Genomic DNA, 19,848 nt, shown 5'->3' on the forward strand with positions numbered 1-19,848 from the left:
TCGAAAATTTAAATAAACCTATTAAATGAATTATTGAAAAATAACCAATTGTGGAATATATTGTAGCTTTTATTTGACTGTTTTTGCATAATAATATTATTTTTGATCTGTTTTGTAACCATTTTTCCTCAGTTTTATATATAAGAAGAGGATTTATGGATAAAATTTCTTTAAGTTAATTGATTTGTTCATGTTTTTAATCAGTTGAAAAATATTTTTTGTATAGTTTTTCGAAAAATATATCAAAATATTAATTCATTTATTTAAATATTTTTTTAGAAATTTATTATATGAATCAAATTAAAATTAAAAAAAAAAATATTTAAATAAAATAAATAGATAATATAAAATATACAAAACAAGGTAAAATATTTTATGCTATTAAAAGAACATAAATAAAAATGAAATTTTATATACTAATTTAAAAAATGAAATAGATTAAATATAAAATAAATAGTTTATATGATAAAAATATATATAAAAAAATATATATAATATATAAATTATATAAATATATTTATAAATATATATAATATATATATATAAATATATATATAATTATTTATATTATTATATAATTTCTATAAATATCAATACATAATTAAATAATTTATAAATTTTAATTTTTTTTTCTTATCATATTTTTATTTTTATTAATATATATATAATAATATAAGATGATTTTTGTTTAATAATAACTTATTTTAATAAGATTTATTAAAATATATATATAAACATTAAAAAAAAAATATATCTAATTAAAATCAAAAAAAATAATGTAAGACAATAATATCCCTTAAAATTATATATAACCTCCAGAATATATTCCTTATTAGTAATAAAATCTCTAAATTTAATATCATTCCCAACCTCAAACAAATTCTTGTCAAAACTACTAATAAAATACTGATCCTTACTAATTATATTAATGCTAGCCAATACCACATTAAAACTAGCAATATAATAATAATATAGGTGCTCCATTATTAAATAACGAATAAAACACTCCATTAATATATCCATATATGCAACCCATAAATTAATAAAATAATAATTAATATTTACTTCCTCCACCTCCTCCTTTATAATAAAATCCATAATTTAATGATCCTATAAATATTCCCATAGAAAGTAATAATATAGTGCTTCCTAATGATTTAAGTTAATTTGATAACCCTACAGCTTTTAAGTGTAAAGTTTGTCTAAATACAGCCGTAAGTAATGTTCTAGTAGAACCAGGTTGTTTTACATATTGTATGTGTATAGGATTATGTATTATTGGTGTCCTTTTAAGTTTTATTCCTTTTTGTATTCAAGACTGTTAAAATAAAAAACATTTTTGCCCACATTGTGGCGCATTAGTAGGTATAAAAAAACCTTGTTGATTTAAAAATATATATATATATAAATAAATATATAGTTTTTATATATGTATATTGATTTTTTTATTTTTTCTCTCAAAAATATACAGAATTAATATATTTATATAATTTTAGTTTATCTTATTATTTATTTTTAAAACATAGATTAAAAAAAGATTCGAAATGTTCCGGAAATTTCGCTTTTACTTAAATTTCTTATTTTTTTTAATCTAAGAAAATCGCCCCTTTTTAATTCTCATAAAAATCATTTTATATTCCTTCCGAAATTTTATAAAAAAGCACTTAGTTTCTAACAAAAGTCTCAAAACAATGTAAAAATATACTTCTTTCTTATAAAAAACCGAACATTTTTTCCCTATTTTTTTATTACCAATCATATCTAATATCACCCAAAATTGCAGCTTTACAAACTTCGCTAAAATGCACTCTTATTTGGTGTTTTCGACCTTCAAATATCTTTATTTTTACCAAACAAAACTCACAATTTTTATTTTTTTGGAAGTCTTTATCATCTTTTACTATATAAGGGTCTATTTTACCATCTTTGATATTAAATGCAGCCAATACTTGATATTAAGTCCTTGCACTCTTAAATTAATTATCTATTTCGTTTAAAAAAGAGGTTATTATAGCCCTTTATTTCTAATTGGAATATTATATAGGCTAGTTTATTATTCCAGAAAAAGAAGGAGGTGATTTATTTAATACGGCTATATAATATTTACTTAATGAGTCTTTTTAATTGAACAAAGTACCAAAAATTTAAGTAATTTCCTTCTTTTTAGGAATAAAAAGTACTCCAGATGTTACCTTATCTAGTCTATGTACTACAGTATATTTCTAATTAAATTAAGACAAATAAGTAGTGCCTAAAGTGACTAAATTCTATTTAACATTTTAACCACCTTAGGTACTAATACCATTTTCTTTATTTAAAATAATAATATTTTTATCCTCATATATTATCATTTATTTAAATAATTTAACTTCTTGTTAGATTTCTTAATCAGATTTATCTTTTAATAAAATGTTTTGTTGTTATTTTTAGGATATTTATATAGGAAATTTTATTATATCCCCTTATTTTAATATATAATTAGCCTCTCGTAAAATTTTTCCCTATGTTTTTACGGTAATTTGCTTTTTTCGAATTAGAGTCTAAAATTTGACCCAAGAAATATCATAGTTTTTATTAAAAAATACCCATAAACGTTCAGATTATTAATTAGATTAAATTTCAAATAAATTATATGAAAAATTAAAATAAGGCTTATAAAATAAATTACAATTTATATGAGAAAATTTTATCATTTAAATAAATTATACATAAGTAAATAATATATATTTATATATATTATTGATATTTTTTTATATTTTTGATATATATTATTTATAAATAAATATAATAAATATATTATATATATATATTTATATATATGTATATAAATATTTTATTATTATTATTTTTTTTTTCAATTGCTTTTAATTTAATTTTGTAATTATTAATTAAAAATGAATATATATATCGCGGATTTTTTAATTTAAGTCTTAATTAATTGAGCTTTCAAATATAAAAAACTTTAAATAAAATATTATTAAATAAATATTTAAAAACGAGGGAGAATGAAACATTAAGTACAATCATATATTAACCACTTTCATTTTTTATTGGAATAACAGTATATTAATATAATACTTATAATTACAATTCTTTTTTTTGTGTTTATTCTAATTATAATTAAAATATAATATAATTTTAATCTTATATATATTAAAATAATACTTTGTAAAATATCTTTTATTAAACAAAAATAAAAATTAAATTTATTTTTAATAGCGAAATTAAAGTTGTCTATATAAATTTAGTTTAAAAAATAAAGTTCATTATATTCAAGAAATATAAACAAAATAATTAAAATTTATAATCTATAAATCAAATTTCATAGACTAAAGATTTGAAAAAGTAGTATTCTTTTAGCAATAAAAATAATTTTTTTTTAAAAAAAAGATTATATATATATGTAAAAAAAACAAATAATAATTATTAATATTTTTTTTTTTTTATAAATTTGTCTGAAATTTATTTTAGTTTAATTTTTTTTTTTATTAGATTCTTTTTATTACTTTTTTGTAAGATTTTTAGTCCTTTTTTTTTTTCTCCCCTCCTCCCCCTCCTTATAATATTTATTTTATATTTAGCTCGTTTTTCTAAATATAGTTATTCTTATTTGATTTAATACTTTATATTATGTAAAAGATCAACTGAAAATAGGAATATATTCCTATATTATATATATAATCAACCTTTTTAAAGATATTATTTGTAAATTACCTTGAAAATCAATTTATTTATTAGAATAAAAACATATTATTAAATAAAAAGTCCATATATATTTTTATATACCTTTTAATAAGAATAAAAGGAAGATTTTTTTTTTTTTTTTAAAAAAATATCTATATAGATGCTTATAAAAATAACTCTAGAAAAAATAAACTAAAAATAAAAAATAAAAAAGATGAAAAAAACAACATTAAAAAATTTAATGTATATTTAGTAATTTTAAGAAAATAATAAATAAGAACTTGATTTTTATTATAATTATATATATTATTATTATAAATTGGTTTTTGGTATAATGTTCAGTTATAAATAATTATATTTTAATATATATATTCTACATTTAGCTTAAAGACTAATGTACTTGCGGATTATAAACATAAAATAAGATATTTATTAATGTTAAAAGAAAATATTATTTTTCATTAATAAAAAAATACAAATTTATATTATTAATTAGTATTTTTTTATTTATTTATAATTATAAATGGTATTGAAGTTTTAATTATAAAAATAATTTAAATTAAAAATATTATTTATAAAAATTAAACATATTTTTTTAAAAAAAATATTATAAAAAATATATAGTAAAATATAATTGTATTAGATATTGTTTAAATTATAAAAATAATTTTTTTTATTTATTATATATTGATTATATTTTTTTTTTTAAAAAAAATATGAATTCTTCTATTATACTTCTTTTTTTTCATATTAAATAATATTTATTTAAAAAAATTCATTATAAAATATCATAAAATTACATATATTTAAATTTAATTTCTTGTTAAATTAATTTTAATATTTTATTTTTCATTCTAATTAAATTTCTTGTTTTGAATAAAATTCTTTTGCCTAGTCGATTTCTTATAAAAGAGATTAATATTCATTAGGATATTCTTTTAATTAAAATAATTCTTTTCCAATTGAAAAGAGAGAAAAACATCCAAATACCATCAATAAGTATCCAGGAAAAGCTTTAATTATAATAAATATAGGTTAGTGGCTATCAAAAATGTTCGAAAAATATAAAAAACACCAGAAGATTAAAAAAATAAAAAATCTCGCTATAAATTATGATTTTCTTGACATCAATTTTATTTTAAAATATTTTTTATTTTTTATAAAATAAAGATATATATAAAAATATATGTTCATAATAATAAAATTATATGTAAATGTATAAATATAAAATAGTATTTTTTTTATTTATATATTAAAAAAATAATAATTATTATATATATATATATATATATTATATATATTTATATATAATTTTTTTATATTTTATAATTTTTTAAAATTATTTATATATGATTATTTTTAATTTTTTTATATTTATATTTAAAATTATTATAACATATTTATACGATTATTTTAATATTTTATTAATATATATTTAAATTTACTTATTTTAATTTTTTTTAAGATTTTAAATTTTTATTTACATTTGAAAATCTTCTTAATTAATTTTTAAACATTATATATTCGAAAAAATATATTTATAAAATAACAATTAGCATCATTTTTTTATTAAAAATTAACTAAAAATAAAAACTAATTATGTTTAAAAATAATAATATGAAATAGAGATTTTATTTTAAATAATTTTATATTGAATAAGTTCATAAAATAATAAAATAAGCCAATAGATCGTTTGGAGTTAGTTTAACATTATTGCTTTTGTAAAATTTATAATTACTTAATTTAAGTTTTGAAAATTGATTAGTTTTATAATATCGAAATAATTAAAATACATATTAATTTATTGAAGATTTATATTAATAATTATACTTTAGGATTGAATAATTATATCTTTATATCCTTTTATTTATTTCTATTGTAAATTCTATATTAATAATTGAGTTCTTTATTATTTTCATATTTTTTATATTTTCTTAACAAAAAAAACGATAAATAAATAATCTTTTATTCTAAAAATTGTTCTCATTAAAATCATAATGTTATTTTTATATTTTTTATATACCTTCACTGAGTGTTTCTTTCTAATTTTTAAGAAATCTATAATATATGTATATAGCAGCACCAAATTTAATTTTAACGATTTTAATAAGTAAAAAAAATAAAAATATTATATTAATATATATAAAATAACAATATTATATATAATTAAATATATAAATATATATACATATATATATTATTTTTATTTTTTTAGGTATTTTTTTAAATATTAATGATTATGATAATAAATTTTTAAAATAAGATTTTTTAAGCAAAAGAGATAATATATGGAATTCACTAGATTTATTTTTATAATTAATAACTATATTTTTAATAAAAGTAATCTAAGATTAATATATAAATTATGGTGCAATTTTTTATGTTCTTATATTAGGTTCTTAATAATTTTTCGAGTTTCCTTTTTATAATTTTACATTTAAAAAATAAACTTTTAATTAACATTAATTAATTTAGGAATATCTTTTATTTTCATTTATAATTTTATTTTTAACGAAATTAATGCTTTTTTGTGTATTATTATAATTACTGTATTTAATGTAAAAATCGGAGCATTAATTATGTAAAAAAACTTTCTAACATTATTATATAAATACGAAAACGTTCAACTTTCTAAAAAATAAGATTTATTAGAAGTTTATTTAAGATATATTGTTTAATCAATATAGGTATGGTATGAAGATTATGTAAAAAGCACCATGAGTATTTTCTTTGAAAAGATAATTATATAACACATGCTTTAATGTACAAAAAACGATTGTTTCTGTATTTAAAATGATGAAAATTCTCATTTATAACCTAATAAAAGGAAGAAATTTATTGATTGGTACGTAAAATATAGATTCGAATCATATTTAAAAGGCAAATAAGTTTGTTAGATGCATTTCGTGTATTTTGATTATATATAGGATATCGAGAAGAATTTAATTGGGTGTATTATTAAAATTATTAATTGTATGAATAATAACAAAAATCTAAGTTTAAAAAACGAATAATAATTACATTATTTTAAAGGTATTATATTTTATGAAAAAAAAGATGAGATATCTAATTTTGATTTAGTTTAAATAATTAAATTTGATGAAAATTTATAAAAAATAAAAAACGATTTAAATATTAGTCTTCTTTTGAAAAAAAATATACTTTCTTTAATTGGAAAAGACTTTTTTTAATTAGAAAAACTCGAAAATTTAGCCTAAAAATACTGCTTTTTAAATAGAAAAATATAAAAAAAAATACTCAAAATCTCAAAAATAAACCCACGAAATTCAACACTAAATACTATTTAGTCTATTTTCTAAAAATATATAGCCTTTGATTATATATATAAATAAATTAATCCTTAGATTTCATATAGAAATAAACATAATTTATATAAATAGGGACTCTTTTCCAAAAATTCATGTGCTATATTATTAAGCTTATTAAAATATCCTTCCAAAATAATCAAAGTTTCTAATAATTTCGAGAATATTTTCGATGTTCCGGTATCTGAAGTAATTAACGAAAATATAGGAATTATTCAGGCGAAGGAAATATAGAAATAACACGAAGAAATGCTAAAGAATTTCCTATAAAGGGATAATATAAACTCAAATCTGAGCACTTTATAACTGATTTTGGGCAAGAAAATAAATTAAAACTATGCTATTCCTTTAATTATTAAATATAAGGTATTTTATCTACATTAGGAATAAGAAATCACACTTTTTGGATGGATTAGAGTCATAAAAGATGATAATATGTATATAAGCTTTATATTAGAAAATGAAAATAATAATTAATATAAATGTATATAAATATGTGAAAAGTTCTAAAAAAATATACTGGGGAAAAACTTTAATTAGATTTAATTAAAAAATATAAACTTATTTTAATTAATTCCAGCCGCAAAAGAACTTTTGGAATAAATTAAAAGAAAAAATAAATAAGAATATGAGAAATATTAATAAGAATGTGAAAAAAATTAATAATAATATGACAAAAATTAATACTAAAAAAAAAATAAATAATAACAATATAAGAATATAAATTATGAAAGGACATTAAATGAAAAAAATATATATGAAACTATAATTATTAAACCTTCAGTATATTAATTATGGGTTGATGATTAAGTATTTGCTAATAATGTTACTTATTGGTATAATATATTAAAGGAGGAAATATTTTAGGTAAATTTATAGTTTTAGGTTATTTTTAATGAATGGTTTAATATGGTTAATGTTATTATTTTGAATAATAAAAAATTATATGGAAATAAAAAAAAAAGAAGCAATAAGAAATCTTAAAATGTAATTAAAAATAAATAACGATAATAATAATAAAAATAATATTAATAATAATATTAATAAAAATATTAATAATAATATTAATAATAATATTAATAATAATAATATTTATAATAGTAGCTATTAAGATAGTAATAATTTAAATAAACCATAAACTTTAACTAATTAAAGCTTTAAATATTTAGATAGCTTCTATATGGATTCTAATAAGCCTTTAGGAAGTGCTTCCAAAAACTCGAAACCTATTATAATAGATAGTTTAGTCGAATTGGATTCTATTTAATAGAAAAATGATAATATAGATGAACCTTCTTATAATAATGGCATTAATTGTTTTTCTCCTGTAAATAATAAATCGAAATAATAATATTAAGAATCTTCCCTTCAGTAATTATAAAATACTAATAATTATTTTAAATCCGTAAATTAAAATAATGGTAAAAATAATTCTATATATTACGGAAATACCGAGGATGACGAAAAAGCAAATAATCAATATGTAAAATATGAATAGGGTAGTAAGTCTAAAAGTTAGTCTAGAAAAACTAAAAAGTTCAATTCGGAATAAAAAAAACTAAATGAAAATCATTATATGATTTTGAAAAAATTAAAAGTAAATAAACCACCTTTAAAAATTTTTATATTGAATATTATTGGAATTACATCTATTTTTATTATTATAATAACTATTCTCATTAGTTCTTTTTATTTTTATTATTAAATTGATATACTTAAAGTTGAGTTATATAATATTTCATGGCCTATTAATTAAATATCTAAGATTTTTTAAATTTATTCATATCTTTCTTTTTTAAGTTTTCTATAGATTAATAAATTAAATTATTAATTGACTGAAGAATAAATTATGGCTAAAATAAATTATATTATTAATTCTTTTGGTTAAGCAATTAACCTATTATAAAAATAGATTATCTATGTTTTAAAACCATAATATTTCTCTCATAATCTATAATAGGCTCTTTAAACGTTTATTAATTGGGAAGAAATTTACGATGAGAAGTACAATTTAGAAATATATAAAATAAATGTCTTTCAGAGTTTAATATAGTTTTATGCAAATTCAGTTTAAATCCTTTTAGATTTGAAATAAAAATAATCTTATTTAAAACCTATATAGAATATTAATATTATTACAAATTAATTTATTATTAATATAGGGATGGAAGAACTTTAGAAATTTACAGAAAATGATTTTAATTAGGATATTAATTATTTGATTGATTATGCTTATTTTAATTTTATTTGTACGATTTTGTTTACTTTTATAATGTTTTTTGGAATCATTTATATGTATATTGTGAAATAATAAAAAAAGGAATATATTCTTAACCTTTTTGGGACATTCCCTTCTTATAAACTGTAAGGAAATTTAGATAAAATTAATAAGTATTTAGATATATAGGAAAATAATAAAATATAAAAAAAAAAAAATATAAGTTCAACTAATAAAATTAATATTTTTAATTATAAAATTATTCTAATTATAATTATTTTTATTGGCTCTATATTAATATATCCGACTTTAAATTATTTTCAATCTTAATAATTCTTATAAACAAGTTATGAGAATATGCTTTTTATAGGTAAATATATATATTATAATAAATATATATATATATATATATATAATATAATGCAGTTTAAATATATAATTTATAATCATATCTTTCTAAGCTTATATCTATAGGAAATATAAAGTTGGCTATGAAGGCTAATTAAAATTTATCTGCTAAGATATAATAATATACAAATAATTTTTTATATGATATAAATTTCTAGAATAATTAATTATTAACAAACATTTAAAAAGTAGTGTAAATATAACAAGAAATATATCGATAAAATGATTTTTTATACGAAAAATACTTATTTAATATTTTGAGAAATGATATATGTACTCCTATTAATAACTACCCTGAATATATGGATAGTGAATTCGAATAATTTTTCTAACTAAAAGATTGCTAAAATCTATATGGAGGAATTCTTAATAAAGGGTTTATTATTAGTTTAAATACGTTTTTTACTTTATATAATGAATATAATTAAATTTTACATATTGAAGATTTGAGAAGTTTTAAGATTGCTTTTGCTTTATTTTAAATTAATACTATTTCCTCTGATGATACTTTATATTTTATTATTTATTTAAGAATGTGTATTGCTAATTTAAAGAATTTTCTTATGATTATGAATGAGTAATTTTACGATTAATATAAGTATTTTATAGTTATTTCTGTTGCTTTAGAAAGCATTTTTATGTTAATGATTTTAATTATTTTTTGGAAGAAATTCTATAAAGGAATTTCTAATGAATTATTTTAAACGAAACAATTTTTATGTATTTTTGATGAAAATACTCTTTATTAAAATTAATATATATTTAATTACTTAAATAAAAATATTTGATTTGTATTTATAATTTATATATTTTATATATATTGTGAAAATAAAAAACAAAACCAAACAAAAATATATAATTATGTAAAACTTTTAAATATACTCATTTTCTAATACACTAAAAGCTCAAGAAATAATAACTAAAAGCAATAAAATCGAAAAAAGACTATAAGAACTTGATCGTCCTATAAAATACGCTATTTAACCTATAACAGGAGATGAATATAATATTATTTTATGCGAATAGCCTTTACCTTTAAATAAAAAAACACAAATAACAGTGTAAACATCCGTAATTTAATAATTAAGTAATTTAAGGGGGTGTATGAGGGTTGGAATTGCCTTAAAAAATAAATGTATTAAGAATAATTTTGTATTAGAAAATTTTCAAAATCATGGTTGTTTTATGATCTCGTAAGATGGGATGATTTTAAACGATAGTGATAGATATTTAAACTTAAAAAAAAACTAATTGTTTAGTATTGAATAAGAAGATTTAATAAATATTACTTATAATCCATTAGAAATGAAGGTTTTTGTAGAAAATATTTAAGAGGGAAGTACCTTTTTAATGGAAAATATTAATCATTAAGTCTGGGAAGGATAGGATGAGGTGCATTTTGCGTTTATGATGGGAATCGGACCTTCAAAAATATTAATTGTTTGATTTTTTTTTAATTTTTTTATTTTCAGTAGATTTTTTTTTTTAAATAAAATATTTATATATATATATATTTTATTTGTGATTTTTTTTTTAAAAAAACATAAATTATAAATATATATATATATATATATATATATATATATATATATATGATAAAAACGTTAAAATAAAATATAAAGTATTTTATTTTAAAAAAAAATATAAATAAAATATATAAAATTATATATTTTTTATTATTTTTAAAATAAAATTTAATAAAAAAAAAAAAAAATTTCTTAAATAAGGAAAATATTTACACTTAAAATAAATAATTTATCAAGTATAAATAATTCATATTTAATAAAAAAACGTAATAAGATAATTTATAAAGATTATTTTAATTAATTAAATAGAAACGATACTAAAAAATTAAATTTAAAAAAAAAATACAAATAAAAGAAATTTTAAAATTAATATATAAATATATATATATTTATATTTATATTTATATTTATATTTATATTTATTTATTATTTATATTTTCATATATACAGATATAATTTTTGATATAAATGTTTTTTTTACATTTTTTTTTTTATAAGTTTTTTTTGTTATTATACATTTTATTAATAAATAAAAATATATAAAATAGATATTTATTAATATATATAAAAATAAAATGTTTAAAAAAATATAAAATAATAAAAAACTTTCCGTTTTTGCTTTATGTTCATCTCTATATTTAACTAAATAATACTTCAATGGCGGAAAATGTAAAATCCATAAAGATATGAATGGCAAAACCGTCTTAATTACAGGCGCAAACTCCGGAATAGGAAAAGAAACGGCACTTGATTTGGCGAAAAGGGGAGCTTCGATAATATTCGCGTGCCGAAATTACGAAACATTAGATGTAATAGAAGAAATATAAAGAAAAACAAAAAATAAGAAGTTAGTATTTATTCCTTTAGATTTGTCTAATGTTGACAGTATATATAATTTTGCTGAAAAATATAAACCATTAATATGAAAAATTAGATATATTAATTAACAACGGAGGATAATTTAACCTTGATTTCAAAATATCACCCATTGGATACGAAAGTAATTTTTCAGTAAATCATTTAGGACATTTTTTACTCACAAACCTACTTTTAGAAAAATTGAAAAATACTAAAGAATCAAGAATTATAGTAGTGTCTTCTAAAGTGCATGATTATATTAAAAATATAGACTATAATGGACTTAATGTATTTGATAAAAAAAATATGTAGAAATATAGATAAAAATAATATAAATATATATAAATATATATATATATATATATATATATAAAATATTTATATAATTATATTTAAATTATATATATATATTTAGGAAATTTTATTGTTAATCTAAATTTGCAAACTTACTATTTGTTAATGAATTAGCTAGAAAATTAGATGGAGGTAATTGTAAAGTTGTAGGTTTGCATCCTGGTGTTATAAGAAACAATATGTTAACTTATTTTTATAATAATAATGGTTTTTTGATAAAATCTATTTATTATTTAGGCTATCCTTTTATTTGGTTGGGTACTAAAAGTAACTTTTATGGTGCTTAAACTACTCTTACTTGTTGCTATACTGATTTCGATAAATTATAGAATGGAGGGTATTATTAAGATAATAAAATTAGTAAAAAAATTAGCAAAGAAGCATAGGATTAAATATAAGCTCATGAATTATGGGATTTTTCTGAATTTGCAGTTGGTTTAAATAAATATATGGCTTGGAAAAAAGAAAATTAATATTTTTATTTAAGATTTTATATATATATAGAAAACTAATAATTTTATTTTTAAATAAAATAATAAAATAAATGTTATATAATAAATATATATTTGTTTAATAATATATATATATATATATATATTTTATATAAAAAATGAATATTTAATAATTAATATTTTTATTAGAAAATGAAAACACATGGAAAGTTGCTTTTGATAAATATTAAAATGAGTTAAAAAATGAAAACTTTGATATAATTCAATAAATAATAGATAATGTTTAAAAATTATTATTTAATGAATAATAAACGGCTTTAATTAGTATCGGAAGTTTAAAATTACTATAAAAATGCTTAGAAATTGAATTTCATTATTTTATTTTATCTGTTTGTGAAAGCGATATTTTACCTTAATTTTAAAAAATAGTTTTGAACAAAGAATTAATTAATATTTAAGATTTTCATTTAAAAGAGATTTTTTTTGAATATATAATTGAATGTATATTTTTTTGGAGTTAAAAATTCCCTTTTGATATTCTCGAAAATAGTATGCCTTCTAGATTTGTGGAAATATATAATAACTTGGTTAATAAAGGCATTGTTTTTTCAAATAAAGGCGTATTATTATTCTGATGGTAGTTTTATTATATAAATGGAAGAAGATAATATTGCATTAGATTAATTAAAGTAAGTTTAAGAGTTTTAAGTTAAATTAGAAAAGACTTGAAAGATTTAAATTAAGAAAGTATTGATAATTATTGTTTAAAAGCAAATAATTTATCTAAAATGTTAGATGGTTTTATCTAAAATGCTTAGATTAGTGAGAGTTTTATCGATTAAATCTATTTTTTTTAAGATTTTCTTTTACAAATTCTTGAATTTTTCTAATAGTATAAAGATAGAAAATTTTCTCTTTCTAGTCTTAAATAAAATATTTCGTTTATCCTCGAAAGTTCAACAAATTATAATAAAAATGAAGAAAAAAACGAGTAAAAAAAAGAAGAAAAAAACGAGTAAAAAAAAGAAGAAATAACTTCATAAAAAAACGAATAAAAAATAGAAAATGCGCACGAAAGAACTAACAATTTTAATAAATAGACAAAAAAATAATAATAGGGTTCTTAAATGAAAAACACCAATAATAATAGAGTATAATTATTTATTATTTTTTAATATAAAAAATAAATAAGTTTTTAAGCGCCTTAAATGAATAAATATAATAAAAAAGTAGACTAGTAATTGGTAAAATCGATTAATCTTAAATAGAAAGTAAATAGTCAGTTCATTATAGTAAAGATAAACATTACTAATAATAAATATATGATTTAAAATAATTTTATTAATAATAATTAAATAAGAAAGAAAAGGAAATATAAATATATAAATGTTAAAATATAATATATGAAATACCATAATAATAAAGTTAATATATATTATAAAGGGAAGAAGATTAAATTAAATTAATTTAAGAAAAAGATTAAATAATATTTTAATAAAAGAAATATATATAATAATAGGATGAGGATTTATAGTCTTTAAAAAAAAAGCTAGTAATTTTAGAAGAAGATATTTATTTTTTAAATGAAAAATAAAAATTAATTGAAAATTAAGAAGAAAATACATATTTAGTTTAAAAACTAGAAAATTTATAATAAAAATAAAAAATTAATGAAAATTATTCTTTTTCTAACAATACTAATAATTATATAAATTAAATCAATAGTATATAAGCCGCAGATAATAAATAAAATTATCAATAATAATAATATATGGCTTTATAGAAAGGATTTAATGAACTTCGAGAAGAAAATATACTTCAGGAATAATAAATATAAATATATAAAGAAAAAATGGTCGAAAAAGAATTCGAAATTAATAAAATGAAAGAAATTTTTTTCAATAAAGAAGTCGAAATTAATCAATTTTAATTAGATTTGGAAAAAAAACAAAAGGAAAAGCCAGTTTATAATAAGGAAGATAGGAAAGTTAATGAGTTTTAAAGTTAAATTAATGTTTTTTAGTCCAGTTAATAATAAATTTTGGAGAAAAATAACCTTTTATAACAAAAGCTTTATGAAAAAGAAAAATAAATAAAAGATTAAGAAAGCAAAAATAAAATAGAAATCGAAAAAATAAATAAAAAATATCTAATTGAACTCAAATATACACGATAAGCACTCGAAAATACCAAAAACTAATCATAAATGAAAGAAAATCAATTAAATAGAAAAATCAGAAATTTAAGAGAGGAAAACGAGTTACTTTTATCAATCATAGAGAATAAAAAAAGACCGAATTCTAATAAAAAAAACGACTAAACTATTTAAATATTTAAAGACGATTATAATTCATATAATAATAATTAAAATAAATCAAATAATATTAATTAATATGATAATAATTAAAATAACTCATATGATAATAATTAAAATAAATCATATAATAATAATTAATATGATAATAATTAAAATAACTCATATAATAATAATTAATATGATAATAATTAAAATAACTCATATAATAATAATTAAAATAGCTCATAAAACACATATAGTAATAATAATTTATTTAATATTAATAATATTTTAGTTAATACTAGATATTAAATAACATCTAAGAATCAAAATTTATAAATCTATTTAGGATAAGAAATAAGACATTAAAACTGGAACCTAAAAATCGAAAAGGAAGACCTATATAGATTAAAGAAAAGTTGTTTAAAAAATAAAATGATATTGTCACAAAACCAATACCTAAATATAGGCTGTATGACTCAATAAAAAGAGATTGAGGGTACAATATATTTATTAATAACTTTATGCTTAGAAAACCGTAGTATGGAATATCCATTAAAGAATGTAAAGTTAGAATATATATAGGAATTTAAAGGTTTAATTATTTATAAAAAACCTGAAAATGTGCCTTTTGTATTTATGTAATAAAGCCAATATTAATAGGAGATTCTAATAGAAATTTAAGAAATACCCTTTTAGTTTATATAGGCAAGTATTTCTTACAATATAGAATAGAAAATTTTTTCTTAGTATTTTGTTCTCCCGAATTCTATAAATAAGTTTTTTTCATTCTAAAATAGTAATTAGGAGTCTATATAGAATATTTTTTAGGAAAATAGTCATCTTACTTATTGCTCGTAAATTATCTCTTTAGATACTAATATAGCATGCAGTTCTTATGACTTTAGAAATTATTTCGAACACTTTATTTCTATAGAAAATATACAAAAAAATCTAATAGGAAATGAATTTTAAGTATTAGGAGGAAAAATCTCATTTAAAAATATAAATTCTAATGTATATATAAGAATTTATTTTAATAAAAAAAAATATGAATGTATATTTTAAGGTGTTTCTGATAATAATTAAGATTAAGCAACAGATTCAATTTTAAAATTTATTATTTAAACGTATTCTTTTTTATTTTCAGTTTGAATAATATATATGTTAGAAAAATAATGTAGATTATATGTATATAAATATAGATTGATTTTAAAATTATTTGTTAATAAATTTAATATAAATATATATATATATATATATATATATATATAATATATTTTTATACAAATTTATATTTATTTTAATATATTATTATATATATTTATAAATAAATATATTTATTATATATTTTTTTTAAATAAATAATATTTATTATAGTATTTATTTATATATATATATATATAAATATAACTTTATCATTAATATAAATCAAATACTGCTAATTTTGCCTTAACTGATTAATAATACATTTCATCTATTTTTTCTCTATTATCAAGATCATCAATACACAGATTATTTTTATTTTTTTTAATATTAAGAATAATTTCTCTATGTTTTGCTTCATTTTCTAATTTCTTACTAATCGAAATCAATTTCTCCTACCTTTAAATAGGATCTAATTTCGATGAACTTTAATTGACTAATATATCTATATTATTCATTTTTTCCAATCTTTTAAAAAGTTTTAATTCTTAAGAAATCTATTATAAATAATTTATTTTGCTTATATTTTATTTCGATTCTGATTTAGCTATTTCACTTACGTTTTCCTATTTTATTAAAGGTTTTTCAGAATTAGCCTTTTATGGATATTTTTTAACTTTTTCTTTTATTTCTTTTAAATACAAATCACCTTTTTCTATATGTTTATTATATTCCCTATTTAATTTTATTTCCTCTTTATATACTAATATATCAAAGTTTTCATTTTCTTTCCCTTTTTAAAAATCCTATGATATCTTTCTATATTAAATAGGTTTTATGTATTTTTAAGGGTTCTTTATTTTATCAATTCTTTATTAAAGTTCCACTTTTTTTTCCTCATCTATATATACTTCTTTTTTAAATTTTACATCGTTAGCAAATTTAGTTCTTAATTCAACAACTTTTTAAGCTTATTTCTTTTATTCTTAATAATAAATATTAATTATTACATATATTATTTTTTTAATAAAATAATTTTTACCAGAAGGACTATTAAAAGCATCATATTATTAAGATTACTACCATATTTTGGAAACTGGGAATTCCTAGACTTTTTAAATATGTTCTTTGAGTAAAGCCTTTTATTTTTTGTAATCATTTATCCTTTATTATTCTTTTAATTTAAGATTTTCTAGATATTTTTTTTAATGCTCTGTAAGATTCATTTCTTCTATTAACTTTTGGTTTTATTTAATTATATATAATTATTTTTCTTTTTCTTCTTCTTTTTTTTTTCCAAAGACTTCGAATATTCCCTATCATATCTAATATAAAGTGGTAATTTTCCTTTAAGTATTCTTTCTTATAAAACTTTGTACTTTACCTCATGTATTTATTAATCTTCGGTTTATTTTATTTTCTCTTCTTGCATTTATTTAAGTTTTAATTTTAAATTTTCTTCTTTTTCTTTTTTTTATTAAACTTTCTTCTTTATTTCATTTGCCCTTTAAAAATCTTGTTCTTTTTATTTCTTTTATAAAAATTCGTTTTCTATTTTTTAATTTCTCTCCTCAAATACTTTCTTTTCTTCCTAAATTTTCATTATGAATTTTTTAGCCTATTTTTCCTTTATTTTTTCCTATTCGTCTATAAATTATTTCAATAAAGGATAACTATATACACTCTTAGGATTATCTATTTTTTAAGATTTTAAGCTTTTTATATTTTTTAATATTTCATTTAGTTTTTTGTATTTCTCTTCTTTTAATCTATTTTTTGTTTTTTTTTAATAATATTATTTATATTATTATTTAATACTTTTTATATTCTTATATTCTTCTAACAATAACTGCTTCTTCTATTATATTATGCTTTTTTGCAATCTACTTTTTTTATTTTATTTTTTTGTTTAAAAAAAAAAATTAAAAAAATCATTTTCTTTACCATTGAATTTTATATATCCTATAATTAACTTTCTAATTAATTTATTTAGCTGTTATATGATTATATTTGTAATATTAATTCTTCTTTTTTTCTTTTTTTAAATAAAATATAAATCATCTTTAATTATATAAAAAACTTTAGATTTTCGAATATTTATTGATCTATTTCTGATGTTAAAATAGCATTACCTTTTCTATATACTATTCCCTTTTTTTTTTTTATTATTATTTTTTATTTTATTTTAAATATTTATGTTTTTTGTTATTTACTTAAATTTATTGATTCCCAGTTTGTATTTTATTCATGTTTTTTTTAGTTATTTTTTCAATTATTTCAGTTGCTTCCTTTTTATTTATATTTTTTTTACTATGTATATAAAATTTAAAATATTACATTTAATTCATCCAAATTATTTATTTAAAGTTATCTATATAAATTATCAAAATATTCTTACTATAGTTATATTAATTTTCCTTTTTAATATTATTTATCTTGTTTAATTTATGACTATATATAAAAAAAGTATATTAATTATCTTTTTTATTAATAAAAAGTACTTAATTAATTTATGAATCATTCAATTATCCTTATTTTTGTTAAAAAATCTAATCTTTTTAAGAGGAAGCTGTCTATGAAGGTTTATATGACTAATAAAAAAGGGTGAATATTATTATAAATATATTAAAGTTTTTTTTTATAACTTTATCGATTTTATTATGAGAATTTTCAAAAGACTTATTATTCATTTTTCTTTTTTTTTAATATATTAAATATTTTCTTAATATATTATTTTATTTTATTTTTTCAATTAATTTTATAAAAAATTTAAAATAATAAATATATAAAAATTTGAAAAGATAATATTTTCTTATAAAATTTAAATAATTAATAATTCAATAAATATAAAAAAATCAAAAATTATATAAAATTAATATAAATTAAACTTATTAGAGTATACAAAATATTTATATAAAATTAATTTATTACATTATATAAGGTATATATAATTATAAAGTATTTTTATTAATATATAACTATATTTTAGTATCTATTATAAAACAATAAATAATTTTATATTATTTTAAAAATAAAAAAAAATATAAAACTAAAAGAATTATATGTATAAAAAGTTATATATAAATCATTTATAAAAATAAACAATATAATAGTACTTTATTATATAAAAAATAAAAATATTTATAACTAATTTGTAAAAATATAATATAATATAATTTATTAATGATATAAAATATTTTTTTTATTTTTTATATAATCTAAAAATATATAAATCTAATTATATAATAATAATAAAAAAAATTATAAACAAAATAAAATAACTTTTATTTTCGTTTTAAACATAAATTAACTTAAATATTATATTTACAAACTAATATTATATTTTCATTATTTAAAAATATTATGTTTTACTTAAAAATAATTATTGTAATATCTTATTATTAATTGAATTAAAATAAAATATATATATATATATAAATATATATATTATATATTATATATTATATATTTATATTATATATTATATACTTTATAAATTCTTTATACTTTCCTTATATAATTATATTTAATACTTTTCTATTTCTCTTTAAATAATTATATTTCAACTAAATTATTTTCC

The 19,848-nt window shown here is 16.3% G+C and overlaps 2 protein-coding genes across 2 annotated transcripts, besides 48 other annotated features; both read left to right on the forward strand. All coding sequences in view use genetic code 6, as the record gives it.

Moving 5' to 3' along the window:
• The first annotated feature begins 425 nt into the window (after positions 1-425).
• Positions 426-471: a microsatellite.
• Positions 443-494: a microsatellite.
• Positions 468-495: a microsatellite.
• Positions 472-577: a microsatellite.
• Positions 474-555: a microsatellite.
• Positions 485-618: a microsatellite.
• Positions 495-578: a microsatellite.
• A 928-nt stretch (positions 619-1,546) lies between the features above and the next one.
• IMG5_077790 (hypothetical protein) lies at positions 1,547-2,532 on the forward strand (the record flags this gene model as incomplete). Its single annotated transcript, XM_004036500.1, has 1 exon — positions 1,547-2,532. A coding segment is annotated over one exon (531 nt), but the record flags the coding sequence as incomplete, so codon positions are not given.
• Positions 2,533-2,719: 187 nt separating this feature from the next.
• Positions 2,720-2,827: a microsatellite.
• Positions 2,724-2,765: a microsatellite.
• Positions 2,762-2,832: a microsatellite.
• Positions 2,833-4,240: 1,408 nt separating this feature from the next.
• Positions 4,241-4,286: a microsatellite.
• A 666-nt stretch (positions 4,287-4,952) lies between these two features.
• Positions 4,953-4,994: a microsatellite.
• Positions 4,956-4,994: a microsatellite.
• Positions 4,958-4,994: a microsatellite.
• Positions 4,983-5,075: a microsatellite.
• Positions 4,986-5,032: a microsatellite.
• Positions 5,004-5,075: a microsatellite.
• Positions 5,076-5,800: 725 nt separating this feature from the next.
• Positions 5,801-5,865: a microsatellite.
• Positions 5,807-5,884: a microsatellite.
• Positions 5,808-5,881: a microsatellite.
• A 960-nt stretch (positions 5,885-6,844) lies between the features above and the next one.
• Positions 6,845-6,883: a microsatellite.
• Positions 6,884-7,621: 738 nt separating this feature from the next.
• Positions 7,622-7,696: a microsatellite.
• Positions 7,697-8,017: 321 nt separating this feature from the next.
• Positions 8,018-8,098: a microsatellite.
• Positions 8,018-8,101: a microsatellite.
• Positions 8,022-8,110: a microsatellite.
• Positions 8,064-8,110: a microsatellite.
• A 1,492-nt stretch (positions 8,111-9,602) lies between these two features.
• Positions 9,603-9,648: a microsatellite.
• Positions 9,649-10,770: 1,122 nt separating this feature from the next.
• Positions 10,771-10,803: a microsatellite.
• Positions 10,804-11,179: 376 nt separating this feature from the next.
• Positions 11,180-11,229: a microsatellite.
• Positions 11,186-11,230: a microsatellite.
• Positions 11,231-11,540: 310 nt separating this feature from the next.
• Positions 11,541-11,600: a microsatellite.
• Positions 11,601-11,633: 33 nt separating this feature from the next.
• Positions 11,634-11,683: a microsatellite.
• A 289-nt stretch (positions 11,684-11,972) lies between these two features.
• On the forward strand, positions 11,973-12,734 carry IMG5_077800 (short chain dehydrogenase reductase family protein, putative; the record flags this gene model as incomplete). Its single annotated transcript, XM_004036501.1, has 2 exons — positions 11,973-12,328; positions 12,436-12,734. Coding segments are annotated over exons 1-2 (589 nt in total), but the record flags the coding sequence as incomplete, so codon positions are not given.
• Positions 12,323-12,431: a microsatellite.
• Positions 12,350-12,431: a microsatellite.
• Positions 12,735-13,792: 1,058 nt separating the features above from the next.
• Positions 13,793-13,885: a microsatellite.
• Positions 13,798-13,858: a microsatellite.
• A 1,286-nt stretch (positions 13,886-15,171) lies between the features above and the next one.
• Positions 15,172-15,320: a microsatellite.
• Positions 15,172-15,356: a microsatellite.
• Positions 15,172-15,359: a microsatellite.
• Positions 15,172-15,370: a microsatellite.
• Positions 15,218-15,363: a microsatellite.
• A 12-nt stretch (positions 15,371-15,382) lies between the features above and the next one.
• Positions 15,383-15,423: a microsatellite.
• Positions 15,424-16,359: 936 nt separating this feature from the next.
• Positions 16,360-16,534: a microsatellite.
• Positions 16,362-16,509: a microsatellite.
• Positions 16,367-16,534: a microsatellite.
• Positions 16,535-18,421: 1,887 nt separating this feature from the next.
• Positions 18,422-18,455: a microsatellite.
• A 1,049-nt stretch (positions 18,456-19,504) lies between these two features.
• Positions 19,505-19,546: a microsatellite.
• A 142-nt stretch (positions 19,547-19,688) lies between these two features.
• Positions 19,689-19,756: a microsatellite.
• Positions 19,757-19,848: the final 92 nt, after the last annotated feature.

This window comes from Ichthyophthirius multifiliis, assembly GCF_000220395.1.
Source record: "Ichthyophthirius multifiliis unplaced genomic scaffold scaff_1120509250489, whole genome shotgun sequence".
NCBI lineage: Eukaryota > Ciliophora > Oligohymenophorea > Hymenostomatida > Ichthyophthirius > Ichthyophthirius multifiliis.